General features: G+C 39.2%; 1 protein-coding gene and 1 pseudogene across 1 annotated transcript; both read left to right on the forward strand.

Moving 5' to 3' along the window:
• Nucleotides 1-3,628, forward strand: part of LOC149166071 (UPF0548 protein At2g17695-like) — a 53,535-nt pseudogene extending 49,907 nt beyond the window's left edge.
• Nucleotides 3,629-7,196: 3,568 nt separating this feature from the next.
• LOC149166072 (uncharacterized) lies at nt 7,197-10,630 on the forward strand. The gene is made up of 3 exons (XM_089430033.1): nt 7,197-8,324; nt 8,862-8,987; nt 9,275-10,630. The coding sequence occupies exons 1-3, from the start codon at nt 7,197-7,199 to the stop codon at nt 10,628-10,630; spliced, it is 2,610 nt and encodes an 869-aa protein (XP_089286159.1).
• The last annotated feature ends 8,199 nt before the right edge of the window (nt 10,631-18,829 follow it).

Consider the following 18,829-nt stretch of genomic DNA (forward strand, 5'->3'; position numbering starts at 1 on the left):
TAGAGCCATGTAGCAAATGTACGTCTTAGGTGATATCCTTTGGATGCACAAATTTTAAGGAGCTCCCCCATTCTCACTCGCATCATGCACAAGTCTATAAATTCCTCGGTTCTTTTTCGGCCTTCTATGGATGGTTATGATTGAGTGGGTGTCTCCACTCTCTGATCCATAATTTGTGGTGGCTCCACAAATTCCTAAGGCTCATCCTTTGCGGCTAAAAGCTCCTCTTCTATTTGTATCTAAAGCTCCCTCTCAAGAGAGCACCACATCTCTTTCTCCTAATAAAACTTTACATCCCTTCACATAACTATCATTCTGAGCGATGGAAAGTACACACAATAGTTGTGAGGAGTTTTTGTGTATTCCACAGATACTCCCAACTCAACTTTTAGTTTAAGCTTCTTCCTTGATTCTTTGGAGACATGACAGTACGCAGAGGCTCCAATAATCCCGAAGTGTGACAAATTTGGTTTTCTCCCCATGAAATATTTCCCTAGTGTGATCATACTAAGATTTTGAAAAGGACTTTGGTTTTGCAACTATATTGTTTTGTTACATACATTTTTCCACAAATGTAGTGGTAGAGTAACACCCCTCCCTTTTGTACTACAGTATTGTAAACCTAAGCTAATTTAAAGCTAGGTGTAGTATCCTCCCTTGTGTGTTAAATGTTGTAAGCCTAAGCTGAGGAAAGATAAGTTTGATACCCTCCTTTGTGCGTTAAACTATTCTACACCTAATCTGAGGAAAGCTAGGTGATATGTAATATGAAATGCAAATGTATTATTAAATAAATTAATAAAATAAATCACTTGGAGGGTGGAGCGCCAAGAGAGAGGAGACGCTTTCCAAATTGCATAAGGAATGGGATAGAGATGAATATTTCATGATAAGCTTCTAGATGGGATTCTAGATAAGCTTGGATGGATTTGGTATCCATCTGATGGATGGGAGATAAAGATCCATCGAACATAAAAGCTTTGCAGGAGATAAAGGCAAGCTTTTATGTGGAAAAGTATTGTCGGAGAAAAAGACGAGCTTTTCGAGATAAGAACTAGGAAAATGGAAAAATCAATAAAATGGGATGCCACTAATCGTAACTAAATCATGAAAGAGGGTATTAAATACCCATTGCATCGATCAATTGAGGACAGTTCATCCTTGGCAAGATCTTCGACTCGGGGGGAATCAAAGGTGATTCATGGCTGGGTGGTGGTGCTCCTCCCTCCAAGTGATATTTAGTTGGTGTTATTTGCATGAAATGGTTGTATGTTGACTCTTACTCTCTCTCTCTCTCTCTCTCTCTCTCTCTCTCTCTCTTACTCGCTCGATTATGGTTTCCAGTTTGTTTCTAAGAATATTTCCACCAGTTCTTTTATTGTTCTAGTTTTTCTAGGAGATGATTTCCCATGTTTCCTCACCATGAGAAGGTCATGAGAATTACATAGGTTTATGTAATAGTAGACTTAAAGGTGTTTTCCTCTACTCTGATGAGATTCTCTTGCTTCTTATGGATTCTATATTAATCATTACTCGTTATGAAAATAAACCAGTTAATATAGACATGTTGATGGTTGATTTCTTATCCCTACATCGATTTTCTATCGTTGAAATGGTTAACCCAAGAAGCTCAGTTGTATAGATAAGGTATTATCTCTGTCTTATATGTTCACTAGTGTTGGTGAAGATTTACCCAGACATGTTGAAAGGATGCCTACCATCATAAGTTCAATATTCAATCATGTGCATCTGAGATGTTAACAAATATACGGTTACATATAAGAGAACCAGTAAAATAATTAATGAGAAAATTGTACTAGGGCCTAAAATTAATATGGCTGAGGTAAATTTAGAAGACAAGATATGTAAGGAGGGGTAAAGGTTTAACTGTGAATGAATCCAAAATTTTAAATTTATGGGTCTTGGAGGCTAAATTCTCGGGTAGGCTAAGGAGGTTCATTACAAATTGTATTAGAGCCAAGCTTCAAACCCTGAGGCCTATGGACCAATCCACCTCCACAAAATGTTTGTGAATGGGTTTTAATAACTAAAATAACCTAAAAAATTTATAAAGGGAAATTAGGATTCTTTGTGAATAAATATTGATTCTTAGTGAATGAATTCAAATCCTAACCTGGTTACTAAGGGGTCGATAAAATATATAAAATTAATTGTATTGTATGGTCCTTATAAAATAAGGATCTCAAATTGATAATTGTGCATAGTGACTTATGCATGATGGGAGTGTGGAAGCATTGACATTCAAATCCACTCCATATAAATATTATGATGATATTAAATCACATAAAGACCGATGAGTACTATGCATCAATAGAAGAGCGGTCATTATCCAATAAGGATTTAATGATGTTAACATTTAAGTGAAGAAACCAGTCTAGTAAGGCTCCGAGATTCATTTGAAATACATTAGACCACAATCTGTCAACAATAAAAAGGATTAGAGGAACCAGTTTGTTGAATAATGTTTCTCTTCCATGCATAAAAAGGTGGTATGTTTTTGAAGGCTTATTGATCTCCCAATGTCAACAGCCCAATAAGGCCCCCTTCCTCGTACTAGGTCGTTGAGGAACTTAGGACTTTTGGAGTTTCGCACCCCAAATTACGACTCCTCCAAAAGTTATTTTTTTCACACACTCGACTTAGAGTTGGAAAATGAGATATTATTCTTTAGATGAAAGAAAATATAGAAATCTGAAAAAAACCAATATCCTCCCATATGTAAATTAGGGACCGATATATGATAGAATGGCCGCAATGCATATTTAGCTACGCAGGGATCGATAACATCTATAGTGGTTCCAAGATGTTTTTATATCATGGTGGACACACCCGTCACCAAGGACTAGGCCTACTGTTTACAACAAACCTCATGTGTGACATCCCATACTCAATTACTTCGCTATACTATTCTTCATTTGCATTCATTGTATTGCAATAATTCACTGCAATCGTAGATTAATCTGTAAATGAAACACGTTATATATGTATGCTTTCAATAATAAAAAATTGGTCCAAAAGCAGATTCTAGATCCTTTAAATATGACCCAAAATACAGAAATGTAACATTTCATGAAAGCGGGCTATGCTATCAATCACGCAAAAATGAAACTAGGCTCTCAAATTCAAACCTATAATAAAATAAAACAAAAACTGATAGGAAAGTGCAGACATTTTCAGTTGAGGTGGGTCCTCCTTACAGTGATGTTTGTTGGTATCGTTGATAGAAAGGAGGTTGTGTGCTAAAATCACCATGTGAAAGGATGAAAAGGAGAGAAGATAGGGTACTATAGGGTACTGCTTTACTTCTGAGGTGGGCATCAGTGGAATCAACCACTTGCATTAGAGCTGGGGAAAGGTTTTGTTCAGTGAAGAGTTGTTATCATGGGTATCGATGCCATTGGAGATTTTGTACGCCAATAAGTATGAAGCCTCAAATGGAATCCATCCTTCCCCTAGTTACAACCCTTCTAGTTTGGTGAATCCAAAGGTTTCAAAGGTTAAGGCAACTTATTGTTTTGGTAGCGGGACACTTCAAGGCCATATATTGGTTCCTTTTGAATTTCTGGTGAGGAGACATACTTCTCATCTAGTAGATCCAACCATTTAGTTTACATCCTTTATTATGATGGGCGTTTTTACTGGTAGGGAAATGCTGCGAATAAAATCAATCATGGCCATTATAATAGTGACCCAATAACCCCGTGTATGTTGTAATTCTTCCACTCTCTTGCTATATGCTTGACCACTAATTTAATTATTGTATTATTTGTTTGACACATGGAAGGTAAAATTGGGAAAAAATTTCGTAGAAGTCAAGATTGAGGAAACTTGTACTATCATCATGCTTCCACCCCTCTCCCAATCAGCATCCCGTCTGTGACATTTCTAGTTCCCATGGTGAAGGCTAGAAAGAGCTAAGAGCTCGTGGCCAGAGGATGCTCCAAGCAGCAAGTGAGTGACATGGAGGTCAAAGCGAACAAGGTGTTGAGGATGATCGATTAGAGCTTGGTTGTACCTCTTGCATGTAGTTTTCTGAGCTCACAGAGGACGTCAGGAACGGGATAAAGGTCTTCAAATTTTCTAGTGGAGGTGAATTCCGTAGAGGATCCAGTGAGATTTCTAGCAATCATAGATTAAGGGAAAAATCAAGGAATGGAAAGAAATCAGCAACAACTGAGCTTTTGCGTTGTGATTCTGCACAAAAAACCATAGCTGTTGTCGTTTCCATTGCACCACAAATAGATGGATATCTAAGGTGTGAGTTTTGCATGAAGGATCCCTGAAAAGTCATGAGCTTTGTTTCCCTGATAAAGAATGCTGTTTCATTTCACCACAGTTTCAGAACAAGGGAAAATACTTATCCATCAATTGGAAGAATTGGATAACGACTATCATCATGGGCGACATAGAGTTATTAGCGCTCGAATGTATCCAAGCGATCAACATACTACTTTATTTTCTAGGATAATGTTTATCTTTATGGTTAAGGTGTTCTTATCCTTCAAAAAGTAACAACTATGCATGTCCCAAGAATCGTTGTGACAAATAAGAAGTGTGGAAGGTAATATATGTATATTGCGTTGGGTGAAAATATGTGCTGGCATCCTCAATGATCCTTGCAAGGGATGAGGATGAGGTCATAAGAGTAATGTACAAGCATGGAGCAAGCGATCTTATTGAAATTATTCCTCTTGTAAAACTGTGAATCGATTCACATAATCTGTGTCGACCGGATTTAGATAGATTATGTTCATGTTCGGAAAGAGAGAAGGCGTTACAATCTTAGCCTTCTATTAGCAGGTCTTCAATTTAATACTTTTTTGAATATGTCTTGTTGAGGACCAAGTAGACTATGACGTGAATTGGATTCGGTGTCACTACCGAGTGACAGTTAAGGATTTCATTGGCATTAAATTAAAATGTTATTATACTAGGATTAGGATAGATCCCAATGCGAACGAACAAATGGCGGGGAGCTCTGACGGAGTCAGGATTTAGCAGCGAGTCTAACCGCACGTTCGAAGACCGCAGTCAAGGAACGGTTTATCACAGATCCCGCATTTGTTTCGGTGCTGGCCTCGCATCTGGGCGACAGGCCGATCACGGAGAGCGACAGGACTTAGACTAACCGCCATGGAGAATCAACAATTAACGGACCTCGTGGACTTCACCGAGGATCCGTTCGAGGGACAGACGGTTTTCAGTAACCCTAACCATGCTAAGGCTGTTTTCACTCCGCCGGTTTCTGAGGAAGTTAGGGCACAGCTATTGACCCCGGTGGTTTCGTCTGAATCCGCGAATGAAGCTATTGGTATTGAGGCTCCGCCTCTCTCTCTAGGGCAAGATCCTTGTCGAATTCCGGGGGTTCGAACTTCGGGATACTTCAGCACTCCTACTGTTAACACTCAAGTCTCTAAGCCCACGACTCAGACAAAGAACACGGACCCTCTCTCGGAGCATCCATCAGCCCCCAGATCAAAGAAGCGGAAAATTAGGTGTGTGAAGGCTACTCAGAAGGATATCTCGATTGAATTTGGGAACCCGGCAGATTTCGAGGAAACTATGAACAATGCCCGCACGATGCTGGTGGGACATGTGCGGGGGCGCTCCTTCACCTCGGACAGACTCAGGAAATGGGTACAGGAAATATGGGGAGGTCTTTTCTCGCAGCTGCCAGCGGTTCGGGTCCTCCCACGAGGATGGTTCGCCCTCAGATTCGCACAAGAGGAACACACGCACACCGTACTGGAGAAATTTTGGCATATTGAATCGGCCCCGGTTCTATTGAAGCGATGGAATCCCCTTTTCGACCCGGAAAGGGAGCAAATAGCTGCTGGGCCACTATGGGTTCGGCTGCCCGGGCTTCCGCTCCAGTTCTGGAGAGAAGATGCTTTCACCCGCATTGGTGATGCTCTGGGTTCATATCTCGACCATGATCGATCTTATTTGGACACGGGAAGACAAACGGTTGCCCGAATTCTGGTACACCTTGACACAAGGGAGGGCCTGGAGGAAAAGATCACACTGAATGCAGGGAAGCTCAAGCGGATGCAGATTCTTGATTACGAAGGAGTGCCCTTCAGATGCAATAAGTGTCACCAAGTGGGCCACTTATACAGGGACTGTCCCCTGCTAAACAGCCCTGCCAGCACTTCAAAGAATTCGCCTATAATGTCCAGAAGGAACTCTCCGTTATCATCCCCTGTCATTCTGAAGACTGCAGATCATAAGGACGACCTCAGCGCAGTGGATCAGACAATGAAGGACGCCTCCACTCCTCCCCTGACTCGGGCTCGGGCTGCTGCTGCACAGTCATCGGGAAATCACCACTCCTCTTCCTTTTCTGTATTGGAAAAGTCTATTGAATTTATAAATTCAGCTCCTGTCATCTCTGCACATTGCATTATTTCATCACCCTCCTCGACACAATCCACTGCCCCCCCTACACTTACTCGTGCTCCATCTCCCCCAAAAGAATCCACCCCCAAAAGACACCAGCCTCACTCATATTCTCTTCGCCCCCGCACATCACTTCCGGATTCTTTAGCTCCCTCGATTGGTTTGGGCATTATTTCCCCTGGGATGGGTCTCACTATCACCAGAGGCCGAAGATCGGCACTTAACAAAGCCATTATTCGCGCTAGGGCCGAAGTTGCCTCAGGCCGCCAATCCACCATTGATGGGGTCCTTAGAGCCACAAAACCCCCTCAGCAGGGGCCCCCATGAAGTTCTTCTCTTTCAATTGTAGGGGGCTGGCCAGTCACCCCAAGAAATTGGCCATCAAACGACTTTTTGAGGTCGAAAATCCTGACATCATCCTCCTCCAGGAAACCCTAGGATCAGCTGAGGATGTCTCTCGATCCCTCAGTCTCTCATCTCCCCGATGGCATTTCATTGCAGCAGATGCCAGTGGGCGATCTGGGGGTTTGGCTATTGGTTTCAACCCACTTTCCATCAGGCTGGACTCTTCCTGGGGAGGTCCTGGATTCTTGGGAGCGGACATTTTTGCGATTGAGCTTGGAATGAATCTTCGTATAGTTAATATATATGGACCATGCCATCAAAGGGAAAGTTTCTGGAGAAATCTCCTGGGATTCAGATTGATGTCCCTGGACCACATCATCATGGGGGGGGATCTAAACTTCTCTTTGGGATACAGTGAATCCTGGGGCTCTATGGCGCAGATTGACTCTATTACAGACTTCATGAGAAGACTGTTGGATCTACATGATTTGGTTGACGTCCCTATGCAGAAGCCCCTTCCAACTTGGAGAAATAGGAGAGTGGGACAAGCTGCACTTGCCCGTAGACTAGACAGATTTATTCTCAAAGGGACATTGATTCAAAAACTCCATCGTCTTAAACAATGGGTTGGATCGGGAGGCATATCTGATCACTCTCCTATCCTTATGGAGATCATGGGCCCCCTTCCAAAGCCGAAATCTCCATTCAAATTCAATCACCTCTGGCTCGAGGATCAGAGTTTCATCAACCTGGTATCCAATTTCTGGAGGACACATCCTATTGACAGAGAAGCATCATTGGCAAGAGGATTTGTCAAAAACCTAACAGAGCTCAAACACTTGACTATTGGATGGGCAAAAGAGAAGAAAATCAGAGAGGATGCTCAGCTCATTAATATAGAAGAAGAGATTCATGGCCTCCTAGATGATCAGAACCGGGCTTTTGGATCCATGGGGAACAAATCTCGGCTATTGGAGCTCGAAAATCAGAAGCACAGAATCCTGAAACTCAGAGAGGAGTCCCTGAGGCTGAGGAGTAGGGCTGTATGGCTCAAAGATGGGGATGAAAATTCCCGTTTCTTCCACAATTTCGCAAAAGGAAGAAGCCTGGCAAATACTATTTGGAATCTTCCTATGCCAGACGGAGGAGTGGCTGATTCTTTCAACAAGCTCTCACAGCTTGGCACCTCGCATTTCAGGCAACTGTACAAGAATCCGGCGGGCACAAATTTGGCAGAAATCATCAATGTGGCATCACATTTCCCTAGATATGTAATGGAGGAGGACATTGATTCTCTCACAGGACCAGTCACTATGGCAGAGTTGGAGAGCACCATCAAATGGTTTCAGAGAGAAAAAAGTCCAGGTCCGGATGGATGGACCATAGAGTTCTACTTAGCCTTTTTTGAGCTTCTTGGAGAGGACATCCTGAGGGTGGTGGAGGAAAGCAGATCGACGGGACAAATCTATGATGCAATAAACACCACTTTTATAGCGCTCATTCCCAAATCAGACTCCCCCTCATCATTTGACGATTACAGGCCTATTTCATTATGCAATGTACTTTATAAAATCATCTCCAAGATCATTGCCAATCGGATTAGGCCCATTTTATCCAAACACATCGGGCCCCAACAGTTTGCCTTCCTGGAAGACAGACAAATCCATGAAGCCATTGGATCTGCGCAGGAAGCTATACACTCCATTTGGACAAAAAGGCTTAAGTGCATCCTTCTCAAGATTGATCTCTCCAAGGCTTTTGATAGAGTTAGCTGGCTCTATATCAAAATGATACTCATCCACTTAGGCTGCCCCATCCTCTTCATCAATTGGATAATGGCATGCATCACATCCCCCTCGTTCAGCATCCTTATCAATGGAGCGGCCTCCCACTTCTTCCACTCTGAGAGAGGCCTTAGGCAGGGATGCCCCCTATCTCCCTTGCTCTTCCTCGTTGTGATGGAAGCCCTGAGCCGCCTCATCATCTCAGCCAAAAGAGCAGGTACTCTCAGGGGATTGAAGATCATAGACGAATGTTTTATCACACACCTACTGTTCGTTGATGATGTGCTGATCATGCTTGATGGAAGGATGCAGGACATCACTACATTCAACCGCATCCTAAAGCTCTTTGCACAAGCTACTGGAATGGAAGTAAACCAGGCAAAATCCTCCATCACTCTGGTTGGAACATCAGTACAGGAATCATTCACTGCATGCCAGGTATTTCCATTCACCAACCATCCTTTGGATAGAGGGCTTAATACCTGGGGTACTGGCTCAAACCAACCTCACAGAAGATTGCAGACTGGGTATGGCTGGTTGCAAAAATAGAGAAGCGGATCACTTGCTGGAGTTTTCGATATCTATCTAGAGCGGGCAGATTGACTTTGATTAAATATGTACTGGAAGCCACCCCGGTTTTTTGGATGCCTCTGGCATGGATCCCTCGAAACATATTATCAAAAATCCAGAGAATATGTAACAGATATCTATGGGGAGGAAAACAGGATAAACGCACATTTGCATGGACCAGCTGGAACTCTATTGCTCTCCCAAAAAAGTGGGGGGGATGGGGAATAAAGGATCTTCCCACATTTGCACAGGCCATGGCAGCAAAGATGGGATGGGCACTGATGACATCACACAGCCTCTGGACCTCCATTGTTTTCCACAAATACATTTGGCCCAGGAACAAGCTGGACTGGCTTAGAATGCCATCATGGAACAAGGTGGGCATATCATCTGTTTGGAAGGCTGTGCTTCACGCCCTACCCCTCATCAGGGATAACATCGTTTGGAGGATTAACAGCGGTGACTGTGCCCGTGTGGGCCTTGACCCGTGGAATGGTAGTGGGGGTCGGCACAATCTACCTAGGGATCTAATAGACTGCTTATCAGCACAGCATATATTTGTGATTGCACAGGTCGCGGACAGGGATCGCTCAGACATGTTTCACCAAGCCTGGAAGACGGCCAACCAACTACACCTCCCTGCTAGATGGCACTCGACCTGGCGCGAATATTGCACTGCCCTATCTGAATCTCATATCAGGATAACAGAAGGTCCGGATGAATTGATTTGGTTTCTTGCTGACAGTGGTAAGTACTCACCAAGGGAGGGTTATACGCAGCTTAATATTCAGAAAAAGCCTGGGGTCCTTGATAAATGGTGGAGACAGATTTGGAAGCTTGCTGCATCTCCCAGATCAAAGCTGTTCACTTGGTGTGTACTCCGGAGCAAGGTTCCCACAGGTGATTTCCTTATGAGACGCGCCATACAGGGCCCGACGTGGTGCATTCTCTGCAAATCTGACTCGGAGACCATATCTCATTTATTCCTTCACTGTCCGATGATGCAACAGATCTGGCAAAACATAAAACCCTTCATCCCATTCAATGGAGACTGGAGCGGGCCCGATCCGATCAGCTCATGGATAGATTGGACAGCGAGGCATAAGGGCACGAAACTGATCAACCTGCCTGTTATCATTCTATGGTCTTTGTGGAAAGTTCGGAACAGATGGACATTTGAGGATATAGCACCCCACTGGCCCCTCATCGAAGCTGGAATCATCTCTGCTTACAGAGAGTTACCTGAGCCGCCTCCCCCAAAAATTCGCCATCCAAATCCTCCGCCCAATATTGATCAATCCACCCCTTGGGCATACTTTGATGGAGCGGCAAATGCTCAGAGTTGTGGGGGGGGCATCATTCTGCATCATAACCTTACTCATTCCTATCACATCAAAGCTGGCTTGGGCATTGGAACCAATAATTATGCAGAGCTCATCACACTGCGGCACCTCTTGCATTTTGCACTATGTCATCATTACACTAGAATTAACATCTTTGGGGACTCGTAGACTGTTATAAATTGGTTCAATGATATCACGATTTGTCACATGCACACACTCAGAGCTATCATGGATGAAGTGCAGCGATTAAAAGATGCTTTCTCACATATCTCTGTTACACACATTTACAGGGAGCATAATATGGATGCTGACAAATTATCCAAGGAGGCAGCGGTGATGGATCGTGGCATCTGGGAGATTACGGAAGTTTTGGACCAGCAGCAACAGAAATACTACCACCGGCCATATATAGATCAGGACTACCCAACAGGGGGTCCTCACCTCGCATAAAATAAGGAAACAGCATCCACAGATCACTGATTTTGCACAGCAAACACAGAAAATTCACAAGGATTATGCTATCAGAATAGTTGCAGAAATTGAAACAACACATTTACAGACAATTGATAGAATGTATTGATGTAAATTTTGAACTTTTGTACAGATCCTACAGTGATCACAGATCCTGATATACTGATATATATGTAAATCTCTTCATATTAATGAAAGTTTTTACGGATTTTCCCAGGGGAAAGGATAGATCCCAATGCACCTAAAACCTTTTTGATCAATTGAATGTGGTTTATAAATTTCTCATTTAAATGATGTTTGCAATTTCATGGTTGGCAGTGTATATATATATATATATATATATATATATATATATATATATATATATATATATATATATATATATATATATATATATATATATATATATATATATATATATATATATATTTTCTAAGCTTTTTTTCTTGGGAGACATCGTTTGTGTTGGTGTACATTCATGGACATTGAATAAAGATCATCAATTAATTACTGAGTCTCAGAATTAGAGTCAGAGTTAAAATCTAATCAAGTTTAAAGGAAAGCATGAAACTTTCATACACTACTTGACAGAATAATAAAAGGTACATCATTTCCTCAAAGATAAAGTAACTGCAAAAATTGGGATGCAAAAAAAGGCATGATAGTGATGGATTGACTATTTTTCTGGAAACTAATATGGATGGATTCAGTGTCTTTATTAAATGAATCTAAAGTGGAATTGGCAGCTACATTTTCAGAATAATGCTATCCTTTTCGAGAATAATGTCATCATTGTGAACCATTTTAAATCTGGGTTGCTTATTTTGACTTTTTTTAATAAATTGATAAATGAATATTTGTCCTCTAGTCCAATGAGATGTCATGTCAATCTATATGTTTTAGATTTCACTTAACAATTAATTACGTGGTATGTTCACAAGGAAATTAATTGGGGCAGCAATAAATATCCATGCAACGGATCGTTTCAATTGTGGTTGCCTTCATTTCAATTTCAATTGTGTTGAGCAAGGATTGGTGGTTTGTGACTTGTAGAAATTTATACTTTTGATGCAGAATGTGTCGACATTGGAAAAAATCTTATGTATGTAATTCTTGAAAGTTAGGATATAAGATAGGTTTTGCATTTCCACCGGTATAAATGCCAAAGTGCAGATCTACTGATTTAAATAAATATGTATTCTGAGCGCTATTTGATTGTGGTCCAAAGTCAATGCTTTTGTATGTGCCTGCAACAAGAATGTGGAGTTTCATGCTCTCTCTCCGTTTGTATACATATTTACGTATTTGTATATTTCATGCAAGCTCCACATCTCTTCTAAGCTCTGTCCATCATAAGAAACACCAGCTCAATATACAAAGTCCTGTGTGCACATGGTGTTTTCATCCATTACAGATCAGATAATATGGAAATTAAAAAGAAATATTAACATAGGGCACTGTTCAATTCCTCATTAGGAAATGCACTTGTTAAATTTTTATTAAGGATATGGTTGTGTTTATATGCATGTTTGTGTTTTATTAATATTCATAATAATGGTTAGGACTACATGCAAATCCATTATAATCTTATTGAAGTCACTTGAACTATTCTTGTCCTTGCAAAGAATTAAAGCTGTGAATGAGATGAATTATTCTAAGAGGTGGATAGTATGGATGAATTCACAACTATAATTCAAGAAAATTAATACCCCTACAAGTGCTATAAATGGAATTCACTAAAAATATCATTATATAAAAGAAGAAATGTCAAACCCTAGTAAGGGGTTATGTAATGAAACAAGTTTTTGATGAACAATGTTAAGAATATAAAGAGCATGTGTCGCTATTGCATCAAATAGTAGATTTAGTGGAAGTGGCATAGTGGGTAATTGTTATCACACTCATTAGAGCTATCCTACTCATGATAGCATCTGCATGAATGATGATGTGTAAGCAGAAAAAACTTCTATTTTGAACGTATATGGATGGGTCGGACCTCTTTTAAATCATAATTGGATCATTACTATGTTCACTATGGAACATAGTATGCTTCTAATATATAGCTAGAAAAATATTTATACATTAAATCATTATGTATAATGATTTTCGTAAATAAGAAAAGTCAATTCTAGTTTATCTTAGTAGGATGATTTTCATGTAAATCTCCAAATTAGTCATATTTGAGCATGTACATTGTAGTTTCGGAAGTAAAGGTAACATACATGAAGGCATGATAGCTACCAAAGGAAAACTTGGGAAAAATTGATATTATGAGTGATGAAGAGAAATTAGAAAGTTTTTGGTTAAAAAACAACACAAACCATAACATGTAAACTATATTAGGTAAGAGATTTAAATAAGCATCGGTGAATAAAAACAAATCTCACCTAATACCTCAAAGGAGGATATATAATGGAGGAAGTCCATGGGTGTAACTAGCTTAATTGTTGTATATACATATACCTATGCTTTGTCATGGATAGTTTACATGTTGTTACCATAGTCGGTTAAGTAGTCATTAAGATGAAAATGTTGGAGAGGAACATGCCTAATATCCATGCATGTTAATAAGTTATATGAATTTACCATGAAAGCACATGTGTGTGCGGTATCATAGAATTGAAAAAGTATTTTATTTATCAAATGGTATAGTATAGTTGCATAGTAATGAGTCATATGAAACTTCCATGTAAGCACTTCCACATGAATTATTGTATTGATAGCTTCTTACATATTGATTCAGTGCTCAAAAATCATAAATATATTGGTTACCCCAATGCATATTAAAGGGGAGTATGTTCTATAGAAGGAAAGAGTATGATTGACCTCATGATAAATTGGATGTTTTGTTGCTTATACGTTGGGCATAATTATGATTTGCATAATCAATGACATGATGCTATCAATGTTTAAAAATATGCATAGCATGTAGGAATTTGGTTTTTCCTACATGCAGGGGATTGGAATTGATTGAACTATATTGAAGTTATATATTGGGATTGTTATATGCCAATAGTAAATAGGCAAGTATGCATGACTATGTTAGGAGTCATGCTAGACAAAGAAATTGAAGGTTATTAATCTTACTAACAGGAAAATCTTATAACCAAAAATGCTATAGCATGCAATAAGGAGAAAATACCTTAAAATTAAGGTTGTTCGATTTGTTGAAATTAATAACAAGTAATGAAAATGGTGGAAGATATCATTACTTGAGTGGCACACAAAAATAGACTATGATTCTGGTCAGAGATTAAACTAAGGCCATGATGCTATAAAAATAAATAATAAATGGTATAATTGCTATAAAAGTATTATACCAAAGTAAGGGATGTTGAGAGCATGTTATAGTATAAATACTATATAACTTTACATATTGTGGTCAAATTAATCCTTTGATTAATGCATATGCTTACAATGTGACTCGTTCTTCGGTTGGAAGAAAGTATGGTTAAAGGGGAAATTTAACTTAAATTGATTTCCGAGACATTTGCATCTTTGAAGGATATGTATAATAGAACCTATAAGTACCCTTGAGTGCAAACCATAGTAATTGGTGAAGTAGCACAAATGGTATGGAACCCTGGATCGATTAAATGATATTTAACAATCTATTTAAAATAGATTGATATCATAATTTGTACCAAGAAGTTTTGAGAGGATCTCCTACCAGATTGCATTGGTAAGGTGTCTAGACAACATAAGGAAATGTTGCGTGAATTAAACAAGAATTCATAAATAAATAACTCAACTTTTGGTAAAGGGTGATTGAATGTTAAGAATTAGCTAACATGTAAATACCCTGAGATCATAAACACTTAATGCAAGGAGTGTAGGATTGTAAGTAGTAAAATTTCTTTATGTATAACTATAGGGAATTATGTATGGTCAACACATTTTTGAAGCATAAATAGGGCAATAGTAAAACATACGAGGTGAATTAATGATCTCATGAATATTAAACTTCAACAACTATGAGTTAATAATCTGCTTTAGAACATTAAGCAGAAGGTATGCATGAATCCAATAATATGCAATTGAAATTGTAACCACATGACATCTAGAATTGATTTACACATGACATAAAAACTTTCTTAATTACATAGATGAACCATGAAAAATGAATGTTGGTATGATACTAACATAGTGTAAAAATATGTGGACAAATTTTATGTCATGCAGGTGATACCATGAGGATGGTATTATAGGTTGTACGACCACTAGAATATGTACAACAGTACATATGGGACCATATGATTACATATGCTACAAGGTTGAAAAACGAAATGTGTATTAGTGTGTATAACATACCTTGTGTGCAAGTATGCAATAGTCATTGAATGGATGTCTAGCCAAGTAAACAAACCTGGAGGTTACCAAGAAGAAGGAAAGTAAGTTGGTATAAGTAACTATGGTTAATCGCAGTTTGATTACGATGAATATATGTATGTAAATATATATTATGATGATAAATAATTTGTTATGATCTTGCAAGCACATTAATACTAACTGATGCATTGTAAGCAGAGAGAATGCAAGAAGAAGGTGTTCAACAAGAACACAAAGGATTGAAAGAATGCACGCAGATAAAATGCATTCTTTAGATAAAATAAATAAGAAATAGTTGCTTTAATACTATTAAATAATAGATTATGATATTTATCATAGTTAAACTTTGCATGGAGAAATTCTCACAAATGGTTTAAAAAAATGTGCGGCAGGTAGCCATGGAAGGAGAGATGCTAGGAGAACTCCTTGAGACCGATGTAGTTGGGAGCACTCCTTGTGACTAAGGTACATCAGAGGAAACAAATTGCATCACATGGCAGAACCATGAGAACTAGTGATTCAGAAATTAGCTACCTATGAACGAGAACATGATGCAGTGATACACCAAGGACGGTGTAAAAGTTAAGGGGTGGAGTATGTAACACCCCTCCCTTGTGTACTACATTATTGTAACCTAAGCTAATTTAAAGCTAGGTGTGATATCCTCCCTTGTGTGTTAAATGTTGTAAACATATGATGAGGAAAGCTAGGTTTGATACCCTCCTTTGTGGGTTAAACTATTCTACACCTAAGCTGAGGAAATCTAGATGATATGTAATACGAAAAGAAAATGTATTATTAAATAAATTAATAAAATAAATCACTTGGAGGGTGGAGCACCATGAGAGAGGAGATGCTTGCCAAATCCCATTAAGAATGGGATAAAGATGAATCTTTCATGATAAGCTTCTAGATGGGATTCTAGATAAGCTTGGATGGATTGGATATCCATCGGATGGATGGGAGATAAAGATACATCAAACATAAAAGCTTTGCGGGAGATAGAGGCAAGATTTTATGTGGAAAAGCATCGTGGGAGATAAACATGAGATTTTCCGGATAATAAATAGGCAAATGGAAAAATCCATAAAGCAAGATGTCGCTAATGGTAACTAAATCACAAAAGAGGGTATTAAATACCCAGTGCATCGATCAGTTGAGAACAATTGATCCTTGGCAAGACCTTTGGTTCGGGGGGGAATCAGAGGTGATTCATTGTTGGGTGGTGGTGCTCCTCCCTCCAAGTGAGATTTAGTTGGTGTTATTTGCATGAAATAGTTGTATGTTGATGCTTACTCTCTCTCTCTCTCTCTCTCTCTCTCTCTTGGTTATGGTTTCCAGTTTGTTTATGAGAATATTTTCACTAGTTTTGTTATTGTTCCAGTTTTTCTAGGAGATGATTTCCCAAGTTTCCATGCCATGAGAAGGTCATGTGAATTACATAAGTTTATGTAATAGTAGACTTATTGGTGCTTTCCTCTACTCTGGTGAGATTCTCTTGCATGGTATGGATTCTATATTAATCCTTACTCGTTATGAAAATAAACCATTTAATCTAGATATGATGTTGGTTGATTTATTATCCCTACATTGATTTCCTATCATTGAAATGGTTAACCCATGAAGCTCAGTTGTATAGGTAAGGTATTATATGTATCTTATATGTTCACTAGTGTTGGTGAAGATTTACCCATACATGTTGACAGGATGCCTACAATCATAAGTTCAATATTCGATCACCTGCATCTGAGATGTTAATGAATCTAAGGTTCCATATAAGAGAACCAGTAAAATAATTAATGAGAAAGATGTACTAGGGTCTAATAGTAATATGGCTGAGGTAATTTTAGAAGATAAGATATGCAAGGAGGGGTAAAGATTTAACTGTGAATGAACACAAAATTTAATTTTATGTCTCTTAGAGGCTAAATTCTCAAGTAGGCTACGGAGGTTCATTATAGGTAGGCCTTGGTCATGTAGCGTAGCTCTCTGAGCTCCAACTATGTTGTGGTTCTTTCTCTCAGCTACCCCATTTTGCGGCGGGTTGTGGGGTGATTTCATCTCTCTTCTACTACCTTCTTTTTCACATAAATCCTTGAATTCATTCAAAACATACTCACCTCCATTATTGCTCCTGAGAGTCTTCACCTTCTTGTTGGTATATTTCTCAACTAGTACCTTGAACTCTGCAAACTTTGACAATGTCTCATCTTTCTTCTGCATGAGGAAGATCCAACACTTCCTTGAGAAATCATAAACAAACATAACATAGTACTTATAACTGGTAGTGTAGGCTATCAAGAAAGTTCCACAAACATCACAGTGGATTCTTTCCAGTACTGCATATGCTTTTCTTTCTCGATCATGGAATGTGGATTTCACATAGTTCCCCAAGGTGTAAGCCTTACATACATCTTGTTTCTCAAATTCTCCTTTAGGAAGCCCAATTTTTATTTGTTGCATAATATTTAAGGTGCCATGATGCAAATGGCCATGTCTTCTGTGTCAAATTTCACCAACATCACGACTTTTCACTTTCTCTACCTTACTACTTAGTGTAGTACAATCTTCCACATCCAACTTATACATGTTCCTCATACGAAACTTGATCTGCTTCACTTGTCTAGTGGATATGTGTCTCAAGAATTCTTTCCCTTTGTTGAATATCACATCATAACCATGGTGTTCCAAAACTGTTACAGAGATGAGGTTCTTCTTTAGGCCTGGAACAAACATCACATCCTTGAGTATGAGAGGGGATCCTAACTACCTCTAAAAGGTGACTGTACCGATTCCGTTCACGTTGTACCTTTCATCATCCCTTAGCTCAATATGGATCTGCATATCTTTTTCTTACAGGTCACTAAAAAGCTTTTGACATCCTTTCATGTGGAACGAAGCACCAGAGTCCAAGTACCACATGCTTCCCATCACTATGTTGGCCACACATGCGATAAGATTGAAGTCATGCTTGAACTGCAAAGACAAGGCTTCTCCTGATGCTCCTCCTCAATTCTTCTTGCTCAAATTGTTGTGTGGACACTTCGTGGCATAATGCCCAAATTCATGACAATTGAAGCATTTTACTTTGGAAAATTATTTCTTCTTCCGCCTTAGCTAGATTTTGGTTTGGTTTGAGATTTCTTTCCCTTTACCTTCTATCCCTTTCCTACCAATGCAAATTTTTCTTCATCCTCTCCCTTAGGTGCATTCCCATCTATGGTATTCTGCCTTAATTCGTCCTATACGAAATTAGACCATAAGCATTCAAGATTTGGTATTTTTTGCCTCCCATTCATAGGATTTTTGTTGATATGCCATCTTTTGAGAAGGCCTAGAAGGGCTAGGATTACCAAGTCACCTTTTTCAACATTAACACTAACCCCACTAAGTACATCATGAACTTGTGTAAATATACTTAGATAATGGGCGATAGTGTCATTCTTTTGCATCTTGATATTTTGAAGTTTATCCTTTAGTGCTAATTTCCTATGGTCATTGTTATTCTCAAACAATTTTGTCAGTGCCTTCCACATTGAAAAAAAAAATTCTTTCCCATGGATATTT

This window comes from Pinus tabuliformis, chromosome 5_1 (genome assembly GCF_031772625.1).
Source record: "Pinus tabuliformis cultivar Carrire ecotype Pingquan chromosome 5_1, CPIR1, whole genome shotgun sequence".
Taxonomy (NCBI): domain Eukaryota; kingdom Viridiplantae; phylum Streptophyta; class Pinopsida; order Pinales; family Pinaceae; genus Pinus; species Pinus tabuliformis.

Bases quoted from the DNA above. Each gene is read 5' to 3' on its own strand.
- LOC149166072 (XM_089430033.1), top strand. From the start codon at position 7,197: ATGGCGCAGATTGACTCTATTACAGACTTCATGAGAAGACTGTTGGAT. The intron at 8,325-8,861 runs GTACTTTATAAA...GGAAGGATGCAG, and splicing joins GGCCTATTTCATTATGCAAT to GACATCACTACATTCAACCG. The intron at 8,988-9,274 runs GTATTTCCATTC...GGAGGAAAACAG, and splicing joins AATCATTCACTGCATGCCAG to GATAAACGCACATTTGCATG.